We start from the raw sequence: 26,630 nt of genomic DNA, 5'->3' as shown, positions 1-26,630 counted from the left end.
AAGAAAGAAACTGGCAAAAAATATGCTGCAAATAGTGGTTATATGTACAGGGTATGTCTTGGGTTCCTAAAGAAGCAGACCCAAAGACAAGGATTTGCATGGAAATGGCCTCTTGGGAGATGACTCCAGGAAACACTGGGGGGAGAAAAGGAAAATGAGTCCCAGGAGGGAAGGAAGAAAATAAAGGGTGCGTCACTGAACAAGATCCCACGTCAGCAAGAAGGGCTCAGTCCCGCTGAGAAACCCCAGTAGACAGCGTAGACCACACCTCGGACATCCCGGCTAAGGGCTGAGGGGTTCATTTTCCCAACCCAGTCCTCACAGTCTGAGGCCTCAGAATCATAAGCTCTGCCAGCCTTTCAGGCTGCCCCACGTGTGCAAGTCCAGGGAAGGCCCAAGGACAGGAAGTCGCAGGCACCAGCCAAAGACCACTTCCTACAAACAGTGAGACAATGGGACTTCCAAACTGTCCACTGTAGACTGGATCACAGAAGGCTGTCACTGTAGACATGGTTTTTTGGTGGTTTTTTTTTTTTTTGGTATATCAATGACATTTTAAAACCAGAGGCAAGGAAGGAAAATAAAAATACTCAACAAAAACATTGGGCTTTTAGAGAAAAGAAAAAGAAGCTGAAAATTAAGTCAGAAGAGATAGAGGGAGGCCAGGGATGTCTCCCCAAAAGGCACCCCCGCCCCCGACCTAGAACATGTGCCCTAAAGAGGAGCCTACCCCACACACAGTAGAGTATACGGTGCCAGGAGGACAGAAACAGCGGAGACGAAGCCCATTCTGACATTTTAATCTCAGGTCATAAATACAGTCTCGTGTGCATGAAGGGGATCATGAATGAGGGACTAGCACCGGGAACGTGGCCGTCGCAGAGCCCTGCCTGCTTCACCAGCGCCGGCCGGAGGGCTCCCTGTGGCCGCTCAGGGCGCCCACCCGATCGAGCGCTCAGCTTATAGGTACCCTCCTTCTGGGACAGCAACTTATTCTTGGCTCATTCAATTAAAAAAAAAATCATAAAAGATTGAGTGTCTGCAAGAAAATATCAAAGAGGATAAGAACATTCTCATTTCTTCTCAGAGTCTAAAAGTAAAAAGGGGCAGTAAGGAAGGAGGAGGGGACATGGGGGAGATGTCAGGGGTGTGCCGGGCTTCTTCCTTTCCCCAGAGCATTTTTGTTTGGTTTTTTGTTTTTTATAAAAACCAAGGAGGTATTAAGGCTGTTTGGAGATGGGCTGCGTCTCTCTGATGAGCCACTCGAGGGCTTCCTGGCGGCCCTGCTTTTGCAGCTCCTTCCCGATCACGTCCCTGCAGGTCAGGTGGTAGCTGTTGAGCCAGTCACACTGCAAGAGGGAGGGAAGACAGACGCATTTTCACCATCACACCTGCACCAAAGCCTGCCCATCGAGCAGCGGGGCCCCACGTGCAGAGCTCACAGGTTGAGAGTAAAGGAGCACAGGACCCTCTCTCCCTGCCCAGGGACAGCGATTTCCTTGTGTTCTGCCTCCCTGGAAACAGACAGGATGAGCCACAGGGCTGATGGTGAAAACGTTCCCAGAACCGTCTGCCGCACACGGGCTTCAGTGACTCTGGGGGAACGGTGAAAGCCTGATGGCAGGCTGTGGCTCTGGGCTCCCCTGAGTGCAGGGAGACTTGCAACCAGAGTTCCCTTCAATAGCCCCCCTGCCTGGAAGCCACGATGAGAGAGAGAGGGGCAGGGCTTCTCGTGGCTCCTGCACCCACCCTTACTGCCTCAACCGCTGTGAAGACACATCTGAGGCTGTCCTACCGAGGCACTGAATTTCCTATTCTGTATCCACCTACAAAGCTGAATAAAGGAGGATCAGCTAGGTCCATGACAGTCTCGCCAGTGTGGCCATCCAGATGCACCCAAAGCCTCTGGTGGTCAAGGGCTGTGCTGCAGAGTGGGGTGGGGAGTAAGCCTGACTTTCAGACGCTCAAGTGAATAGGACCACCACACCAGGAGATAAAAAAGGAGGCAAAAAGGAAGGACTTGGGGGATGTGTGTGTGGGGGGGGCAGTGTTGACGTGCTGGACCTGATGACAGAGGCTGTGCATGTGTAAAAGGTTAGATCTCCTCCTCATGAGGAGGGAGGGAGGCTGAAGTATGGAAGAAAGCAAGTTCTACCTAGAGCAGAACCCACTCTCTACTGTCCATGAAGGGGGCCTGCCCACTTCACATTAGACAGATGGCATGATGCTGCCAATGGCTTTGACCCAATTGGGACTCCAATTCCCACTGATAAGAGTTACTAGTCTGTCTGGGAGGTGGGGGCCTTGGGGGGGGTGCGGTACCAAAAACAAGCAAGCTGCTACATGTCACCAGCAAGGCCAGGCAGGGGTGTAAGGCAGCTCAACAGTGCAAGAGACAGGAGCAATGAGGGGCCACAGAGAAACTCCCAAGACCCTTTTGGTTGGGGGAAAAGGGGACCCCCATCAGAAGCCAAAGCATCACCACAAAGGCCCTGGCAGCCTGCAGCACCCACTCGTGTCCAAAGTCCTCTGCTGCCACCTGGTGACAGATGGATGGGAATGCAGCCCCAACCCCAAAACTGCCAAGACTGTGAGGCAGTAAAGGGCAAGGACTGCGAGTTTCAAAGCCCAGTGGGCAGTATCTTGTTGTGGGGTATCTCTATGCTTAAAGACAGAATGAAGTCCCAGATTTACTGAGTGGTATATGGGAAATGAACCCTTTTTCTACAAGAGATAATAAATGTACTCTGCTTGGTTATATTAAATACTGTCCTCTACTTGTTATTTGTGGAAACTTGCTAATGATTCCAAGGTAAGAAGATATTCCCTGTCCTACAAAAACTGACTGACTAAAAGAATAGTTCAGTGATTTGAGTCCATAAGATATAGTCATGAACACTGGACCAGACAGAGTGTACTAGTCTTTGCCAATGTCATGGGGGAGTCACAGGGTAACAAAACTCTCCCTCAAGGAAAAGCTGGCCTCGCTTAACTTTCCTCATGCGCTGTTTCCCTGGATAAAATGGAAAGTCACATGGGAGAAATGTCTCCTGACCGGTACAACTCACATGGACAGCAAGGCCTCTCCAACCCGGGATTACTTGGCAGACGACACAGCCTTCAGCATCCAAGAGTGCAAAGCAGCTTCTTAGTGGAGACTCTTTTGCTAAGACCCTGGAAGCTGCATTTGGGGGCCATGAGAAGAGACTGGTTCCTTGGGGCTGAGGGTTGTAAGCAGGGGGGCTCCCATGCTCACTTCTGCGTTCTCATCCGCTCCCACCTAGGCTACCCCTGCGGGGACCAGGGAAGAGCCCCGGGACCACAGGAGAGAGTCTTCCTGCTGAACAGACACAGCTGGTGCTGCTTCCTGTTCCATATCCATCTCCGACCTGAATGAATAAAGCAGCCTCAGGGGCCTGTGTCAGTCCTGTGAGCAGGAAAGTTTGGCTGAACTAAGGGCACTGAAGGTCAAGAAGAAGTGCCCACACACAGAGGGCATCAGACTGAGAAGTGGATGACCTTCCTGTCAGCCATCTGTGAACTGGATGAGGCAGAAGAAGGGGCCTCTGGTGGACAGAACCCCATCCCACAGGCCTGTAGCAGGGGCTCCTCAGCCCGCAGAGGCACCTTCCTCTGGTGCCAAGAACAAGACCCACGTGGGGCTCCACTGAGGATACAGTCCCATCTCACAGCCCCTGGGATGAGGCCAGCAGCTGCCCCTGGTAACAAACACCTCTTATTCCCACCACGCTGGCCTGCCTTTGGCTCCTGCTAGGCTGCTTTTTGCTGGGCTTCCAGCCACCTGCTTTGCTCTGGAATTGGTATCCTTTTGGCTTCTATCTTCCTGGCTCAAGCCTGATCACTTCACAGCAGATAGCTGGAGTGATGGTGTTTCTACCATTTTTGACCCTCATCCCTACTCTGACCTTGATCGCCTGCCTGACCCTTCCAGTCTGCCTACAGAATTCTGGATCTGAGCCTGGGGACCCACCCGAGGGTCTGAAGGGGTTTCAAGACCTATCACCCTCTGAGTTTGACAGGTGAGCACGGCCATGCTTCTGCTCTGTGAAGGGTTTCAGAGCCCAGAGCAACCACCCACCTCCTCGTCTGTGTGAAAACCACGCATATGATCATAGACTGTGCTTCTCAGTTCCTTAGTGTTTCATGCAACACGAGGAAACAATCTGGTGTGTGCAACAGCCAACAGTCCTCCTGCCCACCTGGCTTTTTGTGGGAAGACACATGGTCCATGTTTGCTAAACATGCCTCCCAGCAGTTATGGCTCCTGCCCTCCCGAGAGGCAAGAGCACGCTGTTCATTCCCACCTATGAACACTACAGCCTCCAAGGGGGGGCAAACGGCTGCTACCTACCTCGAAAGCCAACAACTACAGGAAAAGCACCTACAGTCCTTGGGGAACCTAGGATGTTCCAACTCAACCGGCCTAGACTCTGACTTCAAAGTGAGGATGGAGGGGAGGACACAGGGCAGAGAGGACTTAAAAGTGAGGATGGACGGGAGGACTGAGGGCGGTTCTCCACCCCCGACCCCACACACACACTTCTGCCCCCTGCCCCAGGAGTCCCTTGTTACCTCTTTGTCTGTTAGAGAATCCACATCTATCATTTTGGTCTGTATTGGAACCAAAGTCAGAGGTTCAAAGGTCAGGCTTCCCCGGTTGTTGAAGTTATACTATGGGAAAGGGAAGACAATAGGAGCGTTTATTCCTCTTCATCACGATGATCCACCCTGAGGTCACCCACCCAAGACATGACCACCCCTCAGCCAGGTGTAGCAAGAAATCAAGAGTGGTTAGCCGGTCACCATTTCTAACAGATGAAGGAGACAAGAACAGGGCAGGGCCACTTTCCAAGCGCTGCTCCGCTGTGCAGACCACAGCCTGCGCCTTCAGGAAAGGCCAGACTGAGTGCTGAAGACCTGGTCAGCAGGTGCACAAGGCTCCTGTCTGCTGTGATGGGAGAAGGCATCGGGGTGGGGGGGGGGCGGCGGGGCATCTAGAAGCAGGCGCATCTCTGGTTTGCTTCTCAAGCCTCTGCTAAGCCGTAAGCCCCCAGTAGATCTTTTTTTTTTTTTTTAACATCAAGTACGCGGCCTGCCTTGCCCCAGCCAGGCCCCTCAGGTGACGTTAAGAGGTCTGTCCAGTGCACGAGGCATGGAACAGCAGGGCACATGGGCCATGCTGGGTCTCCCTTCCTGGCAGGGCCTGTGGGATGGGGAGAGGTGAGGCTGCGCCAGAGATGCCAGTGTGCAGGCAGAGAGCAGACCCCAGTGGCCAGCCTCCCTGCAGGCCTAGGAAGTCACTTCCCTCCAACTGTGGAGGAGGACCAAACAGGTCTTGGAGGTAAAGCCCAGCACCTAAAACCTGCCTCCTCTTGGTACTGTGATGGGGAGACGGCACCACACCTGTCTTATCGCCTATCTGTGGTACCTGATCCAGCGGCTAGCTCAGGCTTCCTCAGTTTTACCTGGTAACAACCATCTGGGGCATTTGTTGAAAATAGTTCCCAGGTCCCAGTCATGGAGGTTCAGTTTCAACATCTGGAGGGAGCTTTTAAACAAGCACCCTCCACCCTCGCTCCCCCGACGGCCACACACACACACACAGTGAAGGTTTCATGATGAGACCGTGCCTCCAGTAAACTCAGAGCCCCACGTTACATGAAGCAGGGGCCTGCCTGAGGCTCCCTGAGGTCCCGTTCAGGGTCCCTGTTCAGGGTCCCCGTTCACTCAGGATTTTCTTTCTAGCTTTGCAGAAGAGAACGAATTCCAGGAAAGACCCCAATACCAAGGGAAGGAAACTCCATTTTGGCCCCAGAATGGCATGCTCTTGGTTTGAAGGACAAAAGCCTTCATCTTCCCCCATGAAGGAATAAGGGAATTTTTAAAACAAAATAAATACATCATTACTCACCTTGGTCTTAACAGGCACCACCAGGACAACATTCTCAATGCGAATTCCAAAAGCCCCATCTTCATAATACCCTGGCTCTAAAACAAACCAAACCCCTGAATGAGGAGCAGCCCGCGATGAAGACATGCAGAGAAGCTCTCACTGCTGGGCAGACCACACTTCGAAGGAGAACAGAGGAAGGGCCACTCAATCCAGTGCAAGAGCCCAGATACACCCCTTTCCATGAGGCATTTTTATCTAGAAGTCCAGAGACAGAAAGGCTTGGAATTCCTGAGAACTGGCTGCAGGGCAGGGAGTAAAATAACAGAACATCGGCCAAACGAAGTATGGGGCAGAGCCGTAAGACACAATGATGCAGGTGTTAAAAGACATTCACCAAGATTTGGTAACGATATAGGGACATATTAGGTAAGAAAGCAGAATACAGACCATATGTCCAGTGTAATTTCAATGATACTAAAAAAGGTATGCACATATATAAAGAAACAAGAAGTTAACATATACAAATGTTAAGTCATGTTTCCCCTGAATTACAAATTGGATTACAAATAATTTCCATTTTCTTCTTTATATCATTCCACAGTCTCACATTTTCTAAAATGAATATTTATTACTTTTATAATTAGCAAATGTGGTTGTTGTCTAATTCAAGGTGACGGGAAGTCAAAGTGTTAGTCGCTCAGTTGGGTCTGACTCTTTGTGACCCCGTGGACTGTAGTCCACCAGACTCCTCTGTTCATGGAATTCTCCAAGCAAGAATCCTGGAGAGGGTTGCTATTCTCTTCTCCAGGGCATCTTCCCGACTGCATTGCAGGCAGATTCTTTACCATCTCAACCATGAGGGAAGCCCAAAGTGATGGAAGGGGAAATTTTTTCCACTTTATAATAAAAAATAAGAAACAACACAGAGCTTTCAAAAAGGCAGAGGATCCACGCGCAGCCTCTAGGTGAGGGACACCTACCATCAGTGACGATCATGCCGGCCTCCAAGGGCTCATCAGAGAATGTTTTATAACTGATGCCACATGGACCCTCATGAACATTCAGAAAAGACCCAACACCATGCCCCGTTCCATGCAGGTAATCCAGGCCAGAATCCCATAACGCTGAGCGGGCAAAGGAGTCAAGGAGGTGGCCTGAAAGACACATAAAGGACCACTTGGTGATATCTGTACACTACTTTCCAACTTGCAAAGCACTTCAGAGATTAGATTTGTTAGGTTTGGCTCCAGAAGATGAAACAGAAACCAGAGGGTAAAAGTTACTGGAGGATTCAGGTTTCAGTCCAGCACAAAGAAGAACTTTCTGACAACCAGAGTTCCTGAGTAGGACGGCTCCCCCACCAGTTGGAGCTCACTCTACAGCTGAAGGATGCTGGTCAGGGACGTCGCCAGCAGCAGGTAAAGGCTGCAGTAGATGGCACGAACGTTCCCTTCCCAGTGCTGGAACCCTACAGTTCTGGAACTGCAAAATGAGATCCTAACCAGACTGCAAGCATGAAGAAAGTGGTACCGGGGAGATGAGTGCCAGGGCAATCTAAGCAGATTCGAGGACCAGGTCTTATCAACTTCCCATGCAATGGTCCACCCACCAGTCCTGAGGCAACAAGGTGTAGTTCTCAAGTCAGGCTCCCAGTAAAATAAATCCCAACATGAGTCCTAAAAGGAGCGCTGGCCCAACACCCGGGGCAGACAGGAGGCTGCACCAGCTTCCCCGGGGGCCTTCATGCCTTGCTGCCCTCTCCTGAGAGCCACCCTCCCGAGGTCACCCAACACAAGTGGTCAGGAGGGAGGTACAGCTGACCCTGGGCCCGATCCTAAGTCTGGCTCCCTGGAGGCCCTCTCCGCTCAGTGCAGCAGCAACCCCACTTGCCCAGGCTGGGCCTGCAGTAGTCTGCGGGCTGTTATGGCAAGGGGAGGACGTGTGTTTTCACCCAAATTTAGACATGCTCGATGCCTGAACAAGAAGCCTGCCATGTGACACAAGGCACCACCTACCTTTGGTTCCAGTCGGGAAAACCGCTGCGCTCACAGCTATGTGGCCCTTGAGGACGTATGTGAAGCATTCCTGCCAAAGAAAACCCAGGGGCATGTTCAAGATGGGCATAGATGCTTTCATCCTGCAGTTTTTAGGTAGTTCTGAAAACCTTGCCTCTTAAGGTTTTATAGCAATCAGTTCAGTTCAGTCACTCAGTCGTGTCCGACTCTGCAACCCCATGAACTGCAGCACGCCAGGCCTCCCTGTCCATCACCAACTCCCAGAGTCCACCCAAACCCATGTCCATTGAGTCAGTGATGCCATCCAACCATCTCTGTCGTCCCCTTCTCCTCCTGCCCTCAATCTTTCCCAGCATCAGGGTCTTTTCAAATGAGTCAGCTCTTCGCATCAGGTGGCCAAAGTATTGGAGTTTCAGCTTCAACATCAGTCCTACCAATGAACTCCCAGGACTGATCTCCTTTAGGATGGACTGGTTGGATCTCCTTGCAGTCCAAGGGACTCTCAAGAGTCTTCTCCAACACCACAGTTCAAAAGCATCAATTCTTCGATGCTCAGCTTTCTTTATAGTCCAACTCACACATCCATACATGACCACTGGAAAGACCATAGCCTTGACTAGACAGACCTATGTTGACAAAGTAATGTCTCTGCTTTTTAATATGTTGTCTAGGTTGGTCATAACTTTCCTTCCAAGGAGTAAGCATCTTTTAATTTCATGGCTGCAATCACCATCTGCAGTGATTTTGGAGCCCCAAAAAATAAAGTCAGCCACTATTTCCACTGTTTATAGCAATACCACAGAGAAAATCAGAGGAACAGGAAAAAAATGGTGGGAAAAAAACTTGGCCTTGGGACCAATTTTCTAGAAAATCTTGAAATTCAATGTAGTAAAAGAGAACTGTCCAAGAGACGACCCCACTAGTCTTTCCTTTGAAATGAACTCTCTGCCATCAGAGCCTCAGAAAGACTGAGAAAAAGTAGTAAGAAGTCCTGATGACACTACTTAACACTATCAAGCTACTCCTCGGTGCCAGGCACAATATTAAGCACTGCATGTCTAACCCCACACTTCAGGACAGAGGCACTCCTGCCATCCTCACTTCACAGGGGGATGAAGTAATCAACATGCCAGGTCACGCAGTTCATAAGTGGCAGCATCTGGCCTTGGAGCCAGGTGGTCTTGCTGCTACTCTGTGCACCTCGCCACTACCTATACTCAGCGTTTAGTCCTGACCGCCCAGACAAGAAAAGTGCTGTTTGGATGGGTGGTGGCTTGCCAGTAAGGTGCAAAATCAGCACTAAACCGCACACTGTCCAATCTGGTCCAGACTGAACACAGCACAGGAACCCCACACACCAAAGGGGTGTGTGTGTTAGTCACTCGGTCGTGTCTGACTCTTTACGACTCCATGGCTCCTCTGTCCATGGAATTTTCCAAGCAAGAATGCTGGAGTGAGTAGCCATTCCCTTCTCCAAAGGATGTTCCTGACCTAGGGATCGAACCCAGGTCTCCTGCACTGCAGGCAGATTCTTTACCGTCTAAGCCACCAAGGAAACCCCAAACTAAAGGTATCTGGACCCAAGGTCAAATTCATCCAAGGTGCTGGTGCCAACTAATGAAAGACACGAGGGACCAGCACTAGGAAATCTGCCCTGCTGCATCCCACAGAGCCCTCCTCCCTGGACAAGCTTCCTGAAGCAGCTCCCAGGGAAAAGAGAGAGACTCAGATTCAACCAGTATTTGCCAAGCAGTGGCTAAGATCCAGGAGCCAGCTAGGCTCACAGAACTTTCCCAGCCAGCCTTGGAGGTGAGTACTCTGCCCCCATTTTTATGATGGTCTAAGTGTCAAGGATCAAGGTCATGGAGCCTGTGAACAGCAGAGGTCTGAAGCCCAGTGTCTAGACTCCTAGCATACATCTCTCTACCTTATAGCTATATGCCAGAAAGCCCAGACACCGAGCAATGCATGTCATTTCAGAGGGTTCCTAGAGAGCTGAGCCTATAAATAGGAACACTGAAATTGAAAAAAGAAGGGGGGTAGCTTTCAGAATCAAATCTAGACACGTTCATTTAAAAAAAAAAAAATTCACTACCCTGCTCCCTTCCCCAAAGAAGGCCAAAGTTGTTTAAACTTGAATCTGAGCCTGACCTTAGCAGACAGAATGCTCTTAAAGTCTCTCCAATAATCAATTAAGCGGATGTCATAAAGCAGATAAGCCTGACTCCACAGTAATGAGCTATTTTACTGTCCCACGTGTAACTTGTACTTATTTATACAATCCCTTTTCACGAGAGGGGACGGTCAGAGAAAGTAGCGGGCCTCTCGAGCGTTCTCTTACCTTCTCGTAAGCTGTAGGAGTTCCAAAATGCATGGTGCGGGTGACGTCTGTGGTTCCGTCCCTGCCCAAAAGAAAGGACAAGCTACAGTGTTCACTCCAGAGAAGCTCTTCCTCAAATAAGAGACAGGTGAAGATGTGGAGAAAAGTGAACCCTCATGCGCTGACTGGTGGACGTGTAAATAGTACAGCCACTTAGGAAAACAGTTTGCTGGTTCATAAAAGGTTTCTTAAACATGGAGTGACCTTATGACCCAGCACTTCTACTCCCCCGAGTAAACCCCAGAGAGAACAAGAACGTCCACAAAAACAGGCGTCCACTCATGTTCACGGCAGCAGTGCTCTTCACATCCCAAACATGGAAACAACCTAAGTGTTCAACCACTGATGAGTAAACGAGATGCACTATATACATGCAGTGAAACAGCTGCCGCTGCTGCTAAGTCGCTTCAGTCGTGTCCAACTCTGTGCAACCCCACAGACAGCAGCCCACCAGGCTCCCCTATCCCTGGGATTCTCCAGGCAAGAACACTGGAGTGGGTTGCCATTTCCTTCTCCAGTGCATGAAAGTGAAAAGTGACAGTGACGTCGCTTAGTCGTATCTGACTCTTAGCGACCCCATGGACTGCAGCCTACCAGGCTCCTCCATCCATGGGATTTTCCAGGCAAGAGTACTGGAGTGGGGTGCCATTGCCTTCTCCGAATGAAACAGCATTCAGCAATAAAAAGGAATGAAGCACTGATGCGTGCTAAGCGTGGATGAACCTTGAAGGCATTATGCCAAGTGACAGAAGGCAGACACTGGTGCCATATATTAATATTACATAATTCCATTTATATGAAATGTCCAGAACAGGCAAGGGCATACAGACTAAAGCACATTAGTGGTTCCCTGGCTGGGGGCAGATGGAAAGTGACTGCCAACGGGAATAGTGGCTCTTTTTTGGGGGGTGATGAAAATCCTCTAAAATCCTCTTTTTTGGGAGGTGATGAAAATCCTCTAAAATCCATGGTGGTGATAGTTGCACAGCTCTATGAACAAACTAAACATCACCAAGTGTACACTTTACTAAGTGGAACTATATTTCAATAAAGTTACTATGAAAAATAAAATGAGACAGAGTGTGAAAGCAAGGACGGCCCAGTGCAGTGGGAGTGAACCCAGTCAGGCCTTGATACACACACACTCGAGTCTACAATGTGAGCGCTGTTTCATGGAGGACACCATTCCTGGGGTCATGAATGAAAGGGAAATGGACCTTCTGGCAAAAGAAGGTCAAACTCATTCCTCCTGTCAGGATGGCAAGCAGTTTACTAGAACCTAAAAATACCCAAATGCATCTTTTAGAACACCCCAATCCACCCCCAACAAAAAAACGATAACTTCTAGAACGCTGCTAAAATGTAGAAGTGACCCAAAGTTACACCATTACCCAAGTAATCTCAATACTCTATGCTCTGGGCTGTTATTAACACCAGCCCATACTTCCCAGGCTAGATTGTGGCTTCCACATACTTGGCTGAGCTCATTTAATAACAAGGTTCTCCACCAGGCCAAGTCCCAGCTGCAGTGGAAAATGGAGGATTAAAAGGCCTGGCTCATGCTCTCTCGTTGCAGACAACACCTATTCCAGCTCCTCCTCATGGGTTCCACCTCAAGACCCAATCAAATCGTGGGTTCTCTGGGGAACTATTCTAGCTAATGACTGTGAAAGCAGCAGGGCATGAAGAAAGAAGTTCAGAAACTCAGGGATGACCCTCATTTCTCATTCATCCTTTCAAAACTAAGCCCTCACTCCCCAAGGCCCTGAGGTCACTGCAAGTTGGGGAGCTGGCAGGTGGTTTATGGGCTGAGGCAGAAGACTTCCCAGTGGTTCTGAAAGCTTACTTTCAGTTATTTATTTAGTATTTAACAGCTTCCAGCCAAGGACTAAACATTTCTAACAAACAGTCTTTTGTGGGAACAGAATCACAACTGGGCTATTTCAACAAGGGGTGAGGAAAAGGACAAGACATGGGAACAATTCCATCAGTGACCGGCGCAGAATGAGATAACCCGCTGAGAGATCTCGGCTGGAGCCTGGCCTGTCCACCTACTCAACTGCCCTGACTTAGTGGAGTCAGGCTCTCCAGTAGCCCCGATTCACTTACTTGTATTGAGCACCCGAGTCAATGAGGTACACCTCATCCAGAGACAAGGTCCTATTCGTCTCAGGGACCGGCCTAAGAAAATTAATTACAAAGTAATTATTCCACAAATGTAAATGCTTCCTGAAGCCGGGAGGGAATACGAGAGTTCTTTGTACTAGTCTAACAACTTATGTAAGCCTGAAATTATATCAAACCCAAGTTTCCCCAATGGTTAATTACTGCAAGTAATATTAACCATCTACTCAAGACTAGTCAACCTATCTCCCCAACTAGATAAGGAGCTCAAGAGAAGGAGGAATAACATATTTCTTTATATCTACCTCCATTTGAGACTAGAACAAAATAAGTGTTCATGAGATAACTGTAAAAACTACAAAAATAATCATCAACAGAAGCAAGAGGACCAAGCTGGAAAATGTGAAGAGAGCAGTCTGGAGTCATTTGTCTTTATTTGGCAAGGCGGGGGCGGGGGAGGATGGTTCAGTCCCCTGCCTCAAGCCTCCACTTCTCTCCCTCAGACCTAACCCCACCGGGAGCCTCCCCACTTGCTTCCTAGACTACCAGAGGGGCAGAAGGCGAGTGTCTCACTTTGGGAGAAAAACTAAAGGGACTTTTGCTGGGGGAAGGAGTAGATCATGATGCTGTTATACTAGAGCACTATTTTCAAATGAATGTGAGGTATTTTTTAAAGTAGTTTGATTCCTCCATATCTCCTTCCAGACAATACACTTCACTGGGAAAAGCTAAATGGGACATGAGCGTTCCAAGTCTCTGCCCTGCAGTGCAGAGAGGGTCTCACAGAGGTTCTCCTTCATTTGCAGGCAGTAAGGGGGCCAGTAGGCACTCGATCCCAATGACTAGAAAAGGCCACCAGATATGGGCCCAGCACCCTGCTTCTCAACAGGCTTCCAACAGCCACAATGAAAAAACACAAAGGGAAAGTGAGATCCTCCCCTCTTGGACTGAAATTTTTTTTTTAAGTTCTAGGGTCATATCCAGCCAAGAAATTCATCACCTGTGCTAAATATAAGACAAGAACTCAAGTACTTTTGATAGTTTAATGTTGGAACAGAAGCATTAATATGAGAGAACCATACAGCCACACCCGTGACTAACTCCCACAGAGCAGCTTCAAAATTTGTCCCAAGACTAAAAACTCTAAAAGCGATTAGTAAAAAGGGTGGAGGGGGGACTTGTGCCCAAGTACAGCACAGTGAGACAGCCAGAGTGCTCCATCACAATGCACGTCACAGATGGGAAGCAAAGAACTCAAGATACCCCACACGAGGCAAAACCATGTGAGCCAGGCGAAGCTGAAGCTGGAGCCCATGCAAGAAGCCTAGATCCATTTCCCACCACCTCCACAGGTGGGTCTAGCTCTCCCAAATTCATCATTGCCCTCCTGGTCTCACAGTGGAAGGAAGCTTGGCTCTGTGGGTCCACAGGCTCATGTGGTACAAATAAATCCCCAAAGGCTGGGGAGGAAAGAGACGGTACAGATTATCTCCTTAAACACAACAGGGTGCTCCACAACCTAATGGTAAGTTTGTTTGGTATGGAGGTCATGGAGCTCACAAGATGTTTGGACTAGTGTGTCAAGAAGGCTGCCACTGTCAGAAAAGAAAAACACTAAAACTTCTAACGGTTAAGATTCGGGGATTATGACAACAGACACTGCAGTCTCAGAAGGAAAGAGGGATGACCCATTTGACTACATCATGGACAATGTCGATGGGCAACATCGGTGCCAAAGAGTCGCTCCCAAAAGGCAGAGGCTTCGGACTGAGAGACAAGAAGACCTCAAAGATCTTATTTCACACAGAAGAACAATCTCAACAGACACATGGAGGTGGGCGCAGGGGCCTTTGATAAAACAATGTCTCTCCCCTGCTCAGGCTCCTGTGCAGAAGCAGCAGCAAAGCCAGGCAGCGTGCTCCTCCGCATGCCTTACGCGTAGTGAATGATGGCGCCATTGGGTCCCGTACTGGAAATGGTTGGGAAGCTCAGGTCCACAAAGTCGGCCTGCTGCCTGGAACAGAAAGACACACACAGAGCAGAGTGGCCTAAAGGTTCTTACTGTGCCAGGAATCAGGGCCCTGCCCAGCTTCCCTGAATGTGCCAAGGACAGGAGCACAAGACTCACAGGGCCCCCACAGTGATCCTTACCTGCGGAATTCCTCAGCTTTGTTGGCAGCTGAGATCTCTGTCACACCACCTTTGGGCACCTACGAGAAAGTTCCTTATAAATGACTGGGGAGTGATAAATTCACGGGTCTCCCACATACTATGAAAAGTGTTAGTCGCTCGGTCGTGTCTGACTCTTTGCGACCCCACAGACTTAGGCTGCTAGGCTCCTCTGTTATAGGGAGTACATTAAAAGCTTACTTTTTCCTCAATCTCCACATTCCAACTGTCCAACCTACAGGACACAGCGTATGTCTCATCTTCAACAAGGAGGGAATTCCCAAAGGCTCTTAACCAAAGCTATGTAAAAGTAAAAGGACTTCTATCCATTGAATTTTTCCCCAACTGTTTCCCTCAGTTTTATATCCTAAAACTTCCCCAAATTTAATACACCTAAATTTAAAACTTCAAAAGCATTCCCACCTACAATATCCTAAGAAAAAGATCCTAAATAAAGATAAATGCAAAGATATTATAACAAGGTGCTTGGTAATTACAAAAAAAAAAAATTCAAAAAACACTCTTAACATTTGAAAATAGGAGGAATGGGTAAATAAAGCAGCCTAGCCACTAAACACAGTCTCCATTTTGATTATTTATTTAAAATCTCAAAGAAAATGGGAAATGCTCACACTATGATACTAAGGGAATAAAACAGAATACAGAGTGATAGCGATACAGTGAGAGACACGTGAAAATGACCCACGCTGAAAAAAAAACAAAAAATGACATACACAGATGAACAATTGCCAGACGGGAAAAACTTGTGGGAATCAAAGTATTTTCTTCTCCCAATGTAAGCTACTTTCAAAGAGTTGCTCATAAAGTATTTAAAGGGAATACGATACCGTTTAGTAAGAGCACAAAGAAATCATGTCCCTATCAGCTACAAGGAGTGAAAAGGCAAGAAACTAATGACCAAGAATCAATTTAATATAAAAAGCTTTATGGCTTAAAGTTCAGAATATACACAAAGACCTTTTTTCTCTTGATACAAGCAGCTTGCCTGTAGTCATTTTTCCTTATAATGAAAGTCCACTTCATTACAAGACAATTTCTTAACCCAGAAAGGATCCATTCTATTAAGGAATTTCTTTCTTCATCTTTGTTACTATTTTCTACAGTTTTTAAAAACACACACAACAAATTTCCACAAAGAACTCTTAAAAGAGAGTACTAAAATTAGATCAAGATCTTAGACCTCATGGTCAACCAGAGTCACAGTTAGAATCACATGTAGATAATTTCTGAATAATCTATGTCCACGTGTTAAACAAAAACTAAGAACCAACCTCTTTTTCCAGCCAGTTAAAGAGTTCACACAAGGCAACGGCATCTTTAATCTGTGCAAATAAGAGAGACATTTTTTAAAGTTGTGACTGAAAATCAGATGGGCAGATCCAAGGCCCAGCCCTAACGCAGAGGACCACACACCACCAGCAGTCAGGGCTTTCCATGCAAGCAATTCCCACGACCCCTCCAGTATTTATTTCATTCTCTCATTAACTCTGGAAGGCTCAGAGACATACCCACCTGCACCACGGTCAAAGCCACAAAGCAGGTAAGGGAGTCGGGCCTTCTGACCAGCACACACCCCTCTTCTGCACAGGCTGCTTTACTCACGTGAGCTCGCCTCATGCCTTCTGATTCAGCAGAATTCTTCACAGCTTTGGCGATGCAGATGGGGGTGTAAGGCATACAGCAGCGATGATCCTGGGGCGGGAGGCGGTACTGTGGGACTCACGCACCCCAGCCCAAGATCACCCCTCCAGCCAGGACTCCTCACTTTAGACAGATCGCAGAGAGCTCCCACTCAGACCCTCCCTGCTGTCCCCTGGGGCCCAAAGACCTGCCCTTTTTGGGTGGTGACTCTGGGCTGGAGAAAGGGGCTTGAGCTCATCCAAAAAGATAAAGTACATCAAACAAGCTATTTCTCATCTTTCCCCCCACCCCCTCAGCTCTCTGAGACAGCTGGCTGCCAGCCAGCAGCAAGATGCTGCTTTTCAAACCTCCGTGGTCATGGTCAGGGTTCACGAACGGATCAAAGCTTGATGGAAATAACCCCTTCCTGGCTGCACAAAGGAGGCCTTTCCCACTGTCTGGGGATGCATGTGACCCATGAGGTGGGGGGGGCTCCTGTTCCTTCCCACCTCATGCTCAGGCATCAGCTACCATTAAAGTCAGGTCTTAAAGGGCTGGGGAAGAGCCTTCCCAACTGAGAACAAGTCAGAATCCAGCCCTGTGTTACAGGGAGCAGGGAGTAATTTTGTATCACCTTGCGCCTGCATGGAGCTTCCCTCTCTCCACACTGCTTGTTCTCTCTCTCTTGCATACCTGCCCCTCGTGAAACAAAGGCAGGCATGACCCCAACGGAAGCAAAGCTCTGAGGAACTCCATCACACAGCGTGATAGTGACAGGGGTGCAATGGGAAAACCGGGCTAGAAGGCCAGGCCTGGACTCCTCCCAGCATGGCCCCTGCTTAGTGGAGGAGACAGGATATTGCTGGCTTTGCCAAAGGCCACTTGGCAGCCAGAGGCCCAGAGTAGGACAATCAAAAAGTCTCAACTAAGGCGGCATGGACTCCTGCCCCAGGCCTCAGTGAAAATGAGGGGGGTACATGTCAGCTGCTTAGCACCACCCAGCAGGGGTTCGGTCAAGGGCATCACTATCACTATCACTTGACCTTTGATAAATCCCTGGGCCTCAGGTCTCCTTAACTATAAAATATGGTGGGGGAGGCAGATATAGAGTAGTGTTTCCCAAACTTCAGACACTCTCACACCATCTGCACAGGGCTTACCTGGGTTGCCTACTTGCTGGACCCTTATTTACTTAAGACTCTTCTTTAGATGATCTTTGAATCAACAGTCTATTGAAATCAACTCTCTCTTAAGAAATAATTTTTATAATACATGGTCTCATATGCTAATTATATTTTTTCAACTACACACTAAAATGCTTTTTTTAATTGAAGTATGCTGCTGCTGCTGCTGCTAAGTCACTTCAGTCGTGTCCAACTCTGTGCGACCCCACAGACGGCAGCCACCAGGCTCCCCCGTCCCTGGGATTCTCCAGGCAAGAACACTGGAGTGGGTTGCCATTTCCTTCTCCAATGCATGAAAGTGAAAAGTGAAAGTGAAGTCGCTCAGTCGTGTCTGACTCTTCGCGACTCCATGGACTGCTGCCTACCAGGCTCCTCTGCCCATGGGATTTTCCAGGCAAGAGTACTGGAGTGGGGTGCCATTGCCTTCTCCTACACAATATATTATATGTCTTAGATGTATAATAGAGTGATTCACAATTTTTAAAGGTTAAACTCCATTTAAAGTTATTACAAATATTGGTTAAATTCCCTGTGCTATATAATATATCCTTGTAGCTTCTTTTTTTATACATAGCAGTCTGTACCTCTGAATCTGGTACCCCAATCTTGCCCCACCTCCTTTCCCTCTCCACATTGGTAACCACTGATTCATTCTTTAAATCTGTTAAAATGCTTTAAAAATAGATACATTTAAATAAACCTAAGTATGAATGTGCACCACCTAAAATCATCTCTCATGCCACATCTTGGAAAACACGGGACTCACTGGGTTCCAAGAGCCCAAAGGGCTCATTGCGGGGATGACACCTCTGATATGACACCCAGTCCTGGGAACCTGCCTGAACAACCAACCTCTCTCTGCTTCAGAGAGAAGCCGCACGATGCCAGGACTTGGAAGGGCCTGGTAGCCAGAGTGGCAGGTTTTGATCGGCTCTGGGGCTACCAACCTTGGGGATGGCCTCGCTCACAGCATAGCTGGCCTTGTCACTGACCCACACCTTCTCCCTTGGGGAAAGGCTGGCACACAGGATCTTGAGCTCGCTCAGGATGGACTTGTACGGAAGCACCTGGATTCTGTACTCGGCCTCCAGGCCCAAGTCAAGCAGTAGGTGTTCCTTCACAATGGGGGCGTCTATGCGGTCACCATCAATGAAGAGCCTGCAGAGGGGCCAGAGGAGAGGTGAGAGGAAAGGTGGGCGCAGGAATCAGAGGACAAGAACACAGACCCACACTCAAGAGACAGGCTCTACCTTCCAGCATCCCAAATGAGCAGCTTCTCTTCCCTCCATGCCCTTCCCAAACCTGTGCTCCCTGCCCCATGCCTGCTACCTTCCACCCTGTCCCCCAAGCCAGGACCTGGGCACTGTCCTCCTTGATGCCCTCTTTCCCTCCTTCATGGAGATCTTTGAACTTACGTCCTAAGCACCCCTCAAACCTCTCCTGCTTTCACTGTAGCCTTGCCCACTTGCTGCCCAGGTCAGGGTTAGGGTTAACCACTACCAACTCCCATGGATCAGTGCCATGGCCTCCTAACTGGTCTCCCTGCCACTAGTCTTCCCTATCCACCCTATTTTCCAATCATCATAATCCACCCCATAATTTCACTCCGATCATAAATTCTCTATGATTTACAAGCCTGACCATGTGGTTTCCTGTGGAAACTCACAGCATCCTCAGGACAAGGGCCCAAGCTCCTGAACCTGACTCACAAGGCCTTGCTTATGTGGCCCTGACTACCTGCCGGTCTCCCGCTCCAGGTTTCAACCACACTGGACCACTCTGGGTCCTTCACCTGCACTGCACTCTCTCCTGCCCAGTCTCTGAGAATGCTGCTCCCCAGCTTAGATCACCTGTTTCTCTTCCTCCTCATTCCCTCCTCACCGAGCTAACTCCCAAGTACCCTGAATCTCTGTCTCAATATTACTGTCTCCTCTGATCAGGTCAGGCCCCTCCAATAACATCCATACCTGCCCCACTGACAAGTGAGTGCCAACTATGCATCGGAATCCCCAACTCTAACCCAGGACCCTGTCTGCCTCATTCATCCCAACACCTAGTGGAGACTCTAGCGCATAATAGGCACTCAATAAACATGCCTGAATGCAGAAAGCCACTCAAACAAGAAGAGCAATGGCAGGAAGGCCGCAAGCAGCAGTTTAAAAGACAATTCAACAAGGCACGACTCAGGGGTGTTTCCTGCATCACTTCTGACTTTCTGAATGGTGAGGTCTATTTGCATTGTGGACCCAGGACTGTGTATAACAAAGCCCATATCCCTCTCTGCCTTGGCTGCAAGGAGTCCAATGTGCTGCCTAAACAAGTCTCTGCAGCAGGAATTCTGTGAACTAAGCTTACTCTCTCTGGTTTTGTTCTAATGTCCTCGACACTTATTTTTTTATCTTCTAGCACTACCAATAATTTTCAGGATTATTAGAGAGGCAGGATATAAATTAATAAGTATTGTTAAGGAAGGCAGAAGGGAAAGGGAGGCAGGAAAGGGCAGGAGAAAAGCAGGACCCTGGCGCACATCAGGCGGAGACCAGTGGGCCCGGGCCAGGGTGGTGGACTGGGGCTCCAAGGAGCTGGGGAAGACTTTCAGGTGCGGGGCCAGCACTCACATGATCGTCTCTAGTCCTAAGATTGCATAGGAGAAAAATACAGGATTGTGCTCTACGTCTGATCCTCGGAGATTGAATAGCCCTGGAAAAAAAAAATTCCTGTCACCCGCCTGACTGCGAGTTAAGGGGCAGCTGGGAGGATGCAGGGAGCGCTTCCACTGGCCGGGAAGGGCAGGGTAGACCTCTCAGAGAGGCCAGGAGCCTCCCTTCCCTGTCTCGCCTCTGAGCTGCAGTTGCACATATCCACCAGATGAGGGCACCAGAACTGTGTCTTTCGCTGCCACATCACCATCCCGGGAAGGGAACGGAAAGAGTTATTAGTCAGAACACCCGAGAATTGCCCTCCAGACAAAGAGTTGAAATGGTCCACCCAGCGGTGACCCGCCAGGCCTGGCCTTGCCGCAGAAAAACCTCTGGCACTCCGAAGTACAAGGGCGGGAGCCAAGCACTCGCTCCCTTCTGAGGCAAGAGACTGAGGGTAGAAAAACGGAGACCCACCCACCAGGGAGGCCAGATGAGGCCCTCTGTGTAAGGGTCAGGAGCCCCGGGGAGGCGGAGCTTCCCAGCAGAGGAACAAAAGCAGTGAGTCAGTGGGACTCTGGGCCCATGAATGAAACCCGAGCCGGCGGCCCACCCGGAACCACGGCTGGGTGGAGGACCTGCATGGCCAGTGTCAGGGCCCTGATGAGGTCACTGCGTGCTGGAGAAACTAGAGGGACCGGTGCTGAGCACAGCTCTCATCCCAGGCCTCCCGCAGCCTAACACTTGCTCTCCTGACGATCAGAGTGCAAAAAAGATCCTGGCATCAAACGCACTGCCTCTATTTGAAAACCATGGCTTCTTCAAGTACAGCATGGAGGCAACATGTTTTACCCATCAAACCCAACTAGCATTCTTTTTAAATGATAGTACCTGGGGTCGGTGAAAGTGTGGCAAGAGGGATGTATTCATACATGCTGTGCAACCTCTCTGGCAGGTACATGGCAATAAGGTCAAAGGCCCTACCATGCACACACCCTCCAGCCCATAACACCACCTCCAAAAGCTGAAAGAAAATTATCAGAAACCAAGACACAGATTGCGATGCACCAAGACTTTGATGGTAGTCCTGTAATACAATCATGAGAAAATGTGGAAATAACTCAAAGGTCATCCTGAGAGGAATGGTTAAGTAAATTCCACTATAACCACATGACGGGATATTTAATATTCACTTAAAATTATGTTTATATATGCTTAGAGTAAATAGAGTGGAAAAAATCAAGTTACAAAATTATATATGCACAGAAATGTTAACTGATTTTGTGCAAGAAGATTATAGGTGACTTTTTTTTTTATTTCTACTTGCTCTGTACTTCCCAGATTTTCCACAATGAAAACAGGGGATATTTAAATAATCAAGGGGAGAAATTAGCTTCATATGTTATTTTCTCTGATGTTGATGTTATTAAGTTAATTAGGAATATAAATCACTGATACACGTGACAAAGTTTGGGGGCTAGGCATTAGAGATTGTGCAGTAAGCCATCTTTCTCTAGTGAGAAAATAAAAAGATAAAGCAGTGTCTCTTCTCAGGTACCTTGGGTCAAATCCAGTCAGGAAATAGAAAAAGAAGGTTCAACCTTATTCATTCAGGTTCTAGAAGGCATTGAACAATTCCATGAGGATAGTCTAAGATCTAAAGATTAAAAAACTGCTATTGCACCAAAAGGTTTGGTGAACTTTCAGCTCCTGAGTTTTCCGAAGTAGAAGTATTTCTAGAACATCCTCATTGTGAAGAATCTGGGATATACAGGAGAAGTATAAAGAAAAAAATATCTCCTATGAGCTCACTTCCATACCTATAGAGACAAACGAATGTTAACAGACACAAAAAGTTCGGAGAAAGCGCCCCTGCTCGGAGGTGTCACAGTCCTGAGTAGACTGGCCAGAGGGGGACACCACCGCATATTCAGCATCAGCGCCTCGCTGTGATACTGCTCCAGACCAACCACAATCTCCTCCCCAACGCCCTGTAATTCTCCATCCAAAATAATCCCTTCTCCATCCCACCTGGCATGCCATATACCCACTGGTGATGGTCTTTTGCTTATTCTCTGACCATGCAGAAAACTGAATTCTGTGAGCACACAGATTCCCAGAGAACCAACTGAGAGACTGGGTAACACACCCCAACAGTGAAACCAGAGCACTCACACGCAATCTCATCCAGGGCAGTGACCACAAACCACACGACGTTCCTCTCAGCCATTTTCAACCGAAGGTCTGCAACCTTGTCCTTCCAGGAGATGCCTGCAAGAAACAAACACACTTGCCACTCCAGCCCCTGGTCTGGTCCCGGGGACTGTTGAGAGCCAAGTGAAAGAGCCCATTCCAAACACTCTTAACCAGCACCACATCCAGGGAGCATGTTATCTGAGCGGACAGAATGCCTGGATACCAATCCCATACAAGAGAAGTGACTCCGTCTAAGCTAGTTGACTATCCAGAGCCCAGACTGCCTCACAACAAAATTAATCCATTTGTTCATTCAACAAATGTCTATGAACCATCTCTCCTGCCCAGGCATCAATATCTGCAGATGCTTTACTGGTCACTGCAGTTACAGCTCTGAGCTACACACAGGCCCTGTCCTCATGGGGCTTACAATCTGGAAGGGAAGACAGATAATTAAACCAGCAATTAGTTACACTTCTGTATAAAGACTGCTGCCATAGAGGAAGCACAGGGAGCTTTGAGAAGACGCTAACCAGCAGAGAGAACTCACCGAATCTTTAGAGGTCAGGCAAATATCACCCTCTACCTTACATTCTAGAGCTTCAAGACCTGCCTTTCAGTGCTAAGATCTAGGAATTCTCCACAGCCTGTTTCAGTGCGACTACCACTTCCAAACCACACACGCACTGTCAGACATACTCCTGTGGGCCCCAGAGAAGCTCACCACCACCTGACGTGAGACAGCACTTGGACCTCATGGTACAGCCACCTGTGAACAGGGCAGGCATCTGTCTCATGCACGCAGCCCCTGGCAGCGCCCTGCACATGGCAGGCACTCACGTGTCTACTGACCCAAAGTCTCACCAGCCAAACCTGCTCTCCCTGCTCTGTAAAGAACAGGTCAGAGCCTCTCCTTCAGTTCACAGAATCCAAAGCATGCTGCTGGACAATGTTTAGCTGACCCAGGGCCCCTCACTGGACCCATCCCCCTCCCCAGTCTGCAATACCCTCTGTGAGAGTGTCACAAGGAAGCAAGCTGGGGGCGTCCCCACAACCAAACGCTGCTGTGACGATCAGCTCAGGAATTCTGCTTAAAACTTGGCTGAGAGTCTGGATTGTAATGCTTTCTTCCCAGGACCCCTCTGGGCAATGTGCCTGCATTCCAGACATCCCCGCTCCACCTCTCCTCTGCTGTTTCTACAGCAAGATTCACTCCCCTCTGCCCCACCTCCAGGCCTTTCCCTCTGCACTCCTCACTCTTCCATAAATCCACACTTTCATCTCCCACAGACTGTTCACAGAACTTGCTCCTCACTCACCACTATCACACAAGCCAAAGAAACCCACCCACTCCCCAAAGCCTCTACGGCAGAGGACAGATAAAGGGCAGGGGGCCTGGGAAGGTAAACCTACAAGTGCTGGCAGAAGAAAAGGACACGGAATCTAGAAACCTCTAGGCTCTGTGTCCAATATCAGATGCATGAGAGGGGCAGTGAGCAACTGAATGGTAAAAAAAAAAGCCATCTCAGCAGCACCCATGGGTCTGCCCAGAAGAGCTCTGCGAGAGTTAAACTATGCCCAAGCAGGTGCCAACAGTGGAAACAAACTGAACTCCTGCTGCCCCAATGCCCCACGTGCCCGAGCAGGGCCAAATCCTCCCATCAGCTCGATGACCTGGCTCCAGAGGACTTGCGTTCAGGTGGAGGGGACGATGGCCAGGGCCTGCAGGGCGTAGCCGTGGTTCTGACCTGTGTAATCCAGGCCCAGTGTGATGAGCGGTTTGCAGGGACGCTCGGGGCGGTCTGTCCAGATCTTGTCCACTAGGTTGTCCTTGACAGGAATGAGGTGGTGGCCAGCACTTCTCAGAACCTTGGCCATCTTCTTCCAGTAATCTGAGGAGAAACACTGGTGGTCTAGCTGTGAACTGAACACCCTCTACAGGCAGCAGGGCTCTGAGAGCCTGGCACCTTCTGACAGGCGATCCTGCTGTGAACTGAACACCCTCTACAGGCAGCAGGGCTCTGAGAGCCTGGCACCTTCTGACAGGCGATCCTGCGGCCCTCTGCTAACTCTTCTCCTCACCCTGACCTCCGCTGTGACCTCATGTCATGCTGAGCCCCCAAAGGTTCCACCACCCACAAGCAAATAAGGAGGCTGGGGAGGCATCTAGAACCCCAGTCCTCACCCAAGCTGGCAGGGCCTCGGCTTACTCACCTGTAGGAATGATCAGTGGGTCTACACCAACCCTGGATCCTTCAGGAAGTACACTCACCAGCCAGTCTTCCTGAGTTGGTGTGTCCTTCAGACCTACAGAGGGAAGAACTGATGAGAAACAACTCCCAGGGATCCTGAGCTCGCTATCCTACCCAGAAGGGTGCAATTCGCCAATAGCATGAGAACAGGGTCTTTATCAAGCACCTTCTTTAAAAAGGATTGACAGCACTTGGAAAATCTGAACTTCTCTTCATCCTGGAAGGCTAGAAGAAGAGTTAGATGCTATAAAAGGAAAGCATAAAGTAAGATGGTATATAAGGGGAGGGTGAGACAGAAGAAAGAAGCAGGATTTTCCCTGGACCCCTGGTAAAAGGCATCCTGGGAATCACTGCAACACAGGTGCATGATGTCATCCCGAAGATCATCTCTTCGGCCTTCTGTGACTTCCCCACTAATGGTGATGAGAGAATGAGTGGTGAGACGGTGCAGGCGGAAGCTCAGAGTCCCCCTTACGTTCCACCCAGGTAAGGCAAACACACGCGCAGGGCTCTTGCCTCACCTGGAGGGCATCATTGCAGAGGAAAGGCCCTGCCAGACAATCAGCCTGACTGGAGGGCTGAGCTCAAGTCTCAGCAGCAGAAACCTATCCAAAGACTGTAAGAGGAACGCACAGGAACCCAACATCGTGTCTTTAACTGGCTCCCTGGGCTTTCCAATTACCAAGAGCACACAACCCTTTCTGTTTCTAAGAGACTAGTCATAGGACACGGAGTAAGCTTCACAAAAGGAACTACAATTATTTGTGATATCCCAGTTTTTCTTTAATCCAACCCAGTATATCTTGTACATTTCAGATGTATACTTTTTCATCAGATTTTTGCTAAACAATTAACAAACATTTCGGTAAAATATCAAAGAGTGAAAGTTCACATATTCCAAAACAGTACTGACTTCTACTACCTTCCCTGAGTACTGATAACCACATAACGGACGGTCAAAGGTTTATAAAGAAATGAGCTCACGAATCTCAATTCTAAAAGCCTGCCTAGAAACTGCACTGAGTGATTTTCCTATCTGATTCTTTCCTATTTTTTCCTCAAACCGCTAAACAAGCCAATTATTAAGCAAGTTCCTTGAATGCCCCTAGTATAACTTTCACAGGGTGAAGTCATATCATCTCCTAGCAGACAGATGCTGGGCAAAACCCCAGGGATCAACCACTCCCCAGCCACACCCACCAGAACCTCCCTACACAGGAGAGCCAGTGAGGAGGCGGGCTGCGGGCAGAGGCTAGAGACGGCTTGGAGGGAAGAAGGACTCCTCCCCCAGGGCTGGTCTAGGGAAGAGGCAGATAGTATTTGCTCCTCTGACACTCTAACCCCCAAAGCACTGACATATCTTAACAGCTGGAGTATAGGCCCCAAAGAGAGATGCTCACATCCCAGGAGCACATTAAAAGAGACCCTGGGGTGCAAGCAGAAAGTATCAGAACTTCCATTTGTACTTCTTCTGAAAAATTAAGATATTAAACTTTGCTTGTATCTGAAATACACATGGACATAGCACATGCATCTAACATATAAACAAATATACATACATGCTAAGGGCGCATGAACCAGCAACAGAGAGGCATGTAATCAAAAAGTACGAAGGCCTAGAGGCCTATCCACTTCTAACAGCCCCACAATCCCGAAGGCCTGTGCGTGTGTGTGAGAGAGAACGCAACTGGGACAACACCAACCTGCAGTGTTGACGTTTCTATATTTTAAAAGAATTTTGAGAAACCCAAGTTTAAAATAAACCCATTGCCAGGATAAAAACATTCTTAATTCCTCCCTAAGCCAAACATTCATACATGCATATGGAAAGTGTGTGGAGCATGCAGGCGTGCGCGCGCGCGCATACACACACACACAACCTCAGTAATAGATCCTGGGGTCAGCTCAACTCAGTATCAACAGCCCTCTGCTCCCTGAACTGTGAGTCTGGTAACAACCCGATTTCCTCATAACTTCCAACAACAAACAAGAAACATCAGGGATTTGGCCTTTTCTCCTCTTCCTCACTCAGCCCTGGCAGCTGCTTTCCCCTCCTTCTATTGTCCAAGTTCAAAATGCAGCAGGCTGCACCTTTGTACAATCACTAAAACCATAT

General features: G+C 48.8%; 1 protein-coding gene across 6 annotated transcripts in view; it reads right to left on the bottom strand.

Moving 5' to 3' along the window:
* Window positions 1-784: 784 nt before the first annotated feature.
* The window catches only part of XPNPEP1 (X-prolyl aminopeptidase 1), a 51,914-nt gene continuing 26,068 nt past the window's right edge, over window positions 785-26,630 (bottom strand). For 4 of the 6 annotated variants that reach the window (XM_027528594.1, XM_027528599.1, XM_027528596.1 and 1 more), the window contains 16 exons: window positions 24,477-24,569; window positions 24,011-24,154; window positions 22,242-22,337; window positions 20,046-20,127; window positions 18,375-18,585; window positions 16,226-16,315; window positions 15,895-15,945; window positions 14,585-14,643; window positions 14,370-14,447; window positions 12,419-12,490; window positions 10,271-10,331; window positions 7,930-7,999; window positions 6,895-7,068; window positions 5,933-6,009; window positions 4,594-4,692; window positions 785-1,349 (listed from right to left, as the gene is read on the bottom strand). In XM_027528594.1, coding sequence (XP_027384395.1) covers window positions 1,221-1,349; window positions 4,594-4,692; window positions 5,933-6,009; window positions 6,895-7,068; window positions 7,930-7,999; window positions 10,271-10,331; window positions 12,419-12,490; window positions 14,370-14,447; window positions 14,585-14,643; window positions 15,895-15,945; window positions 16,226-16,315; window positions 18,375-18,585; window positions 20,046-20,127; window positions 22,242-22,337; window positions 24,011-24,154; window positions 24,477-24,569 — 1,586 coding nt within the window. In that variant the 3' untranslated portion in view covers window positions 785-1,220. The other 2 variants (XM_027528595.1, XM_027528600.1) reach the window with 2 other exon arrangements.

The sequence above is a fragment of the Bos indicus x Bos taurus genome, chromosome 26 (assembly GCF_003369695.1).
Source record: "Bos indicus x Bos taurus breed Angus x Brahman F1 hybrid chromosome 26, Bos_hybrid_MaternalHap_v2.0, whole genome shotgun sequence".
NCBI lineage: Eukaryota > Metazoa > Chordata > Mammalia > Artiodactyla > Bovidae > Bos > Bos indicus x Bos taurus.
This window is presented reverse-complemented; position numbering and strand designations above follow the sequence as displayed.